Source organism: Lolium rigidum, chromosome 1 (genome assembly GCF_022539505.1).
Source record: "Lolium rigidum isolate FL_2022 chromosome 1, APGP_CSIRO_Lrig_0.1, whole genome shotgun sequence".
Taxonomy (NCBI): Eukaryota; Viridiplantae; Streptophyta; class Magnoliopsida; order Poales; family Poaceae; genus Lolium; species Lolium rigidum.
The window spans coordinates 80983060-80987827 of NC_061508.1; the positions used below are offsets into that span (position 1 = coordinate 80983060).

General features: G+C 42.2%; 1 protein-coding gene across 1 annotated transcript; it reads right to left on the bottom strand.

Moving 5' to 3' along the window:
* Positions 1–1075: 1075 nt before the first annotated feature.
* Positions 1076–3464, bottom strand: LOC124676448 (uncharacterized protein At2g39795, mitochondrial-like). Its single transcript, XM_047212508.1, has 3 exons — positions 3174–3464; positions 1884–2224; positions 1076–1592 (listed from the first exon to the last, which is right to left on the bottom strand). The coding sequence occupies exons 1-3, from the start codon at positions 3462–3464 to the stop codon at positions 1433–1435; spliced, it is 792 nt and encodes a 263-aa protein (XP_047068464.1). The 3' UTR covers positions 1076–1432.
* Positions 3465–4768: the final 1304 nt, after the last annotated feature.

Here is a 4768-nt window from a genome sequence, read left to right on the forward strand (position 1 = left end):
GGCGCCTTCTCCTCTCCATCTCCGGCCGGCTATTCCGGCGGAGAGGAGGTAGGAGCGGCCCAGTGAGGAGGGAGAGGGGGTCAGTTCCTAGGTAGGAGCGGCCCAGTGAGGAGGGAGAGGGGGTCAGGAACTGTAGCTGGGTGAGAGCGTGCTGGGGGGGGGGGATGGGAGTTGAAGCGTCTGCAAGCTGACTTGAATTAGCATGCCACGGCACGATACGTGCAACAATGCATGATGATCTTATCAGGTTCCGAAGTATCTAACAGAGGCCAGCAAGACTGATATCTCAGAGGCTCTGAATTCTTCTGCACCCTCTTCCATTGCAAAGTTTTATATTTCCATGAATGATAACCATGCAGGGCCTGAACATCTTCTCAGCTCCCAAGCTACACATCTTATGCACATTGCATGCTTGTATGATGTAATCTTCTCAGCTCCCAAGCTACACATCTTATCCTTTTTTTTTTTTTTTTTTTTTTACTTCAAAAAAAAAAAAGGATCGGGTTACCGGACAAAATATCAATTCTCTTATTTCCCCACGCAACCAGAAAGGAAATTGGCCGAGCACTCTGAGCTTTTTTTTAGATCATCAGGGAGGACATCCCCGGTTCCATTGATCATATCAACGAAACCTTCACACATCGGCTCGAGGTTCAGTTATTACAGGTAACCAAAGATAAATCGTCTTTCTTTGGCAGGAAAGAAAACAAGAGACTAAAACAAGCAGCCCAGCTAACTACAGGGGACAAACTGGTAAACAAAAACAACTGTGGCAAGGCAAAGACATTGCACTCCAGACCACTTCAAACAGCGGAGATGAAGATCATGGCCTCCAGCATCAAAGTGGGGGTAGATCAGGTCCCCTGTGTCACCGTCTTCTTCGCCACGGGACAGGATAGGCAGCATCCAGGACGAGGAAGCACGTTCGATAGCCTCACCCCTGATAAAGCAAAAGTCTCTTGCATTTGTTGTACAAATGAGATCCAGACTTGTGACACAATATACTGTGCTTTGTTTGCTTCTCCATGATAAACTGTAAATGTGTCTCATAATGCATCATTGACATCGCAGTGAATTATCTTCAACTTATGACCACAGGGAATTATATCAGAAACCATTCCCTTCATGGTTCCATTATTCCATAGCCAAAAAAGGTCACCTACTGGTACCTCTAAACCGTACTAGCAAATATCCTCACAGCTGAGAACACATTAATTGAATGATCATACCTCAATAGATCACATGTTAAAAGGCAAACATAGAATGCTTAAACTTCTCTACAGCTAACAGGTCCACCAAATACGACCTGGCATGCCACAAAGCATTGTACAATTATGATCGGACAGGTTTGACATAGAGCACTATTAAAACAAAATGAAGGGCAGTGACACTCATTTCCTGTCTATTTAAACAGAATGAAGGGCAGTGGCACTCATTTCCCGATGAACTCTCTCATGTTCTTCAACCAAACCACGTACTCCTTCTCATCCTTGCCCATCATGTAGTCAGTCAGCCAGTCATGCAATGAGTGCTTAATCCCCCTCACCTCAAGATACCTGTGCAACGACTTCTGCAAGCTCTCGTCTAGAATCCTGCAAGAAACAACAGGGAAAGATAATTGTAAGCAGCAATTAAGTTCAGTAGGCATCTAGGTAGTTAGTAAATAGAACATAGAAAATATTATCAGCAATTAAAGAAATGCACATAAAAATGAAATATCAAACTTTGCAATTTAGTGGAAATGAACAAAAAGTTTGTGCCCAAGGAACCTCGAAGGTATGTTATTTTCGATTTTATGATTCAGTAGCTCTACCCTGGAGCTTATTAAGATGCTTGAAATTGAAGGGACAATAGAAGGTAGATAAGAAAAGCTGTTCACTTACGAAAATGGCGGCCCCTCGTATAAATTCTCCTTATCATTACTGTCACGATTCAGCATCCTCATATTTTCAATTGCAAGTTCATCATCATTAAAGTTGCACTCAAACTCCAGGATTGAGCCTTCTGGTTTCTCAATAGTGACAACCATCTGGACTGCTGGCTTATATTGATCATCATCGTTCTCAGCGCCAGAGTCTTCATTGTTCAAATCTTCTTCAGCATCAAAGTTTGTATAGACAGTAGCTTTAATAGTCTGTCCTGCAAACTCTCTTTTGAGAACTATGGATTGGTCACCAGGGTTATCGATTATCTCAAAAGGGAAGTCTTCTGGTAGATCAATTTGCTGCAAAGAAACGATTCAAACCAAATACCATGGTCAGTTCATTTTGCAAAAAATGTCAAGAGTAATGTTTATAGAACAAGTGTTCTTTTGAAGCAAAATGATAGTGTTTCTGCTAATTAGCAAGACAACAATCAAAACACAATGAACTATTTAAGTACGTGTAACAAGGCATAATCTAGGACATCATAGTCCCTGATACACTTCTTTTACATCATCACAGTAGTAAGTTAATAACACTGCCATATAGCTTAGACTGGAGTTTACGGAGCTCAGAGAAACATTAATACAACATAGTTTCAAAATTAACCTTTTGGATAAACAATTGACTAGTAAACAATTCAGAAGGTGAGTACTTGAATATCTGAAGAGCCAGCTTTTCTTCTCGACCTATCAAAGTCAAGTGTGTGCAGCTCTTACATTGAGATGGAGCATTCGAACAGGTCAGGAACTCAAAACTGGTTTGTGTAGTAATAATAAAATTTACTACTGCTACTTGCAACACTACATCTTTTAGTGTTTCATGATTTGCTTGATCTGACGTCCACTATTACTGACCGATGGCATGTTAGCGTTGTAGCACACAGTCCCTGGTGGCAATTTGAGGAAAAAGGATGAGAGAATCCCTTAGTTTAGCTGATTAGTGCTGGTGCTGGAGCAACAAGGCATATCAAGTACTACTTTACCACAAAAATGGCTAACAGGATTAAATCGGTACTCAACTACAGCAGCATACCAAAGTTTCTGCTTTTGCTTTAAAAAGTACTAGCAAACAATACCCTCTATTTCGTTATGTTACTAATAGTTCCTAAACATGGGATATCAAGGTAATTCTTTCGGCAACCATACAAATATGAGTACAGCTAAATCACCAACCAATTGACAGAGTCGAACTATGAATTGCGAAGCAAAGAACGGAAATGCCGGAGGGGTGTTAAGGAAGCCAAGAGACCTGCGCGGAGCCCTCCTCCGATTCGACGGCGCATTCGATCTCGGAGTCGATGACCCGCCTGAGGTTCTCGTCCGCGGAGATCTTGGAGGAGGACACGGGGGACTGCGACGCCAAGAAGCGGCGGGCGGTGATCCCTGAAGGCGAGGAAGCGGCGGCGGCGTGGAGACGATGGAGCGCGATGGGTGGGCGAGAGGTGGCTGAGGAGTGGGCGCAGCGGCGGGCTAGGGTGGAGAGCCGCGGCGAACTGGCGGCGCGGCGGAGGAGCCTGGCGGCGAGAGACGCCGACGACATAGCTCGGGCTTTGCTCTTTCTTTTCTCTGGGGATCCGAGGACGGCAACTCGCGCAGTCTAGGGTTTTGCGGGGTTTAAAGGCCTGGAGTGGAATGGAGACTTGGAGAGAAGGAAAGAAAGAATGGAGCTAAGTTGGGAGCCCAAACGGCCCAACCCAGTGCACATCAGAACCGCCCTCCGGCCCATAAAGCTCACTCTTCACTTCAGTGGTCCATTTTCTAGCTACACCTACAAACATGCCCCGGCACACCAAAATATCTATATGTTTGAAAAGAGTTGATAAATCCAATTTAGCTGGGGAGTGCATATAAACCTACGAGTTCGGCTTCAAACCCGACTCATGAACGCTTGTAATATTTATCTTCCACACATAATTAAACGTGATGATTTTGGTGACGGCGCCCCAATATGGAGGGTGCAGAGTGATATGGGCGTGCAATGTCTACTCAACACGTGACTGTGGGACAACACTAGGAAGTGAGTGCAACTTATATGGGAAGTACAATCAAAATACATTGCAACCAGCAGTGGCGAAGGACGAGAATAATTTGAGGTAGGGAAAAATCTAATAAAATGATGTAAAGAACAAAATAGTCCGGAGACATTAGTGATATATATGATTCAAACACAATCACTTACACAATAAAATTAGAAATATATTTGATTATAAGTAGAACCTACAACAATAATGTCAGCTCAATGGCAAAGCTTTACCTTTCTACAAAAATCTTTTGTAATTTTATGGATCAAGAATTTTGAATATCTCTTGGTTGGTTCGCAACTCGATCTTGATTATATTTATTGACGAGAAATCATTTTTAATTGTTGTCTTCGACACTTGTTAAAAGCAACGCCAACTCAATGAGGTGATAATGTCATTGGAGAAACATGATGTGCCTTTCAAAAATCAAGAAATTTTTTAAGTCTCCAATTCTGTGTGTATGAATAATGAATAGCTCAAGACTATCTTTTAAATAGTATAACGGATATGAATCTATGTAAGAAAAATAATCATATTCCATTATTCACATTGAATCTTGAAAATGAGCCTTGTTAGTCTGTGTTTTTGGTTTGAAGTTATTTTTACGTATTGTTAGCTAAAGCAAGCATAAATATTTCATACGAAATCCGTTTTTCGACATATGACCACTTAAATTGTTCAAAAAAAAGCATCTCAATGTATTCTCCACAAATCAAGATAGAGCAGCTGCCATACCTTGCCCTAAGGGAAGCTTCGCCTCTAGCAACTTGAAGGGCAGTTAAAAAATACCTCGGGGCATAGAAATCAGAATGAAGGGATGGAC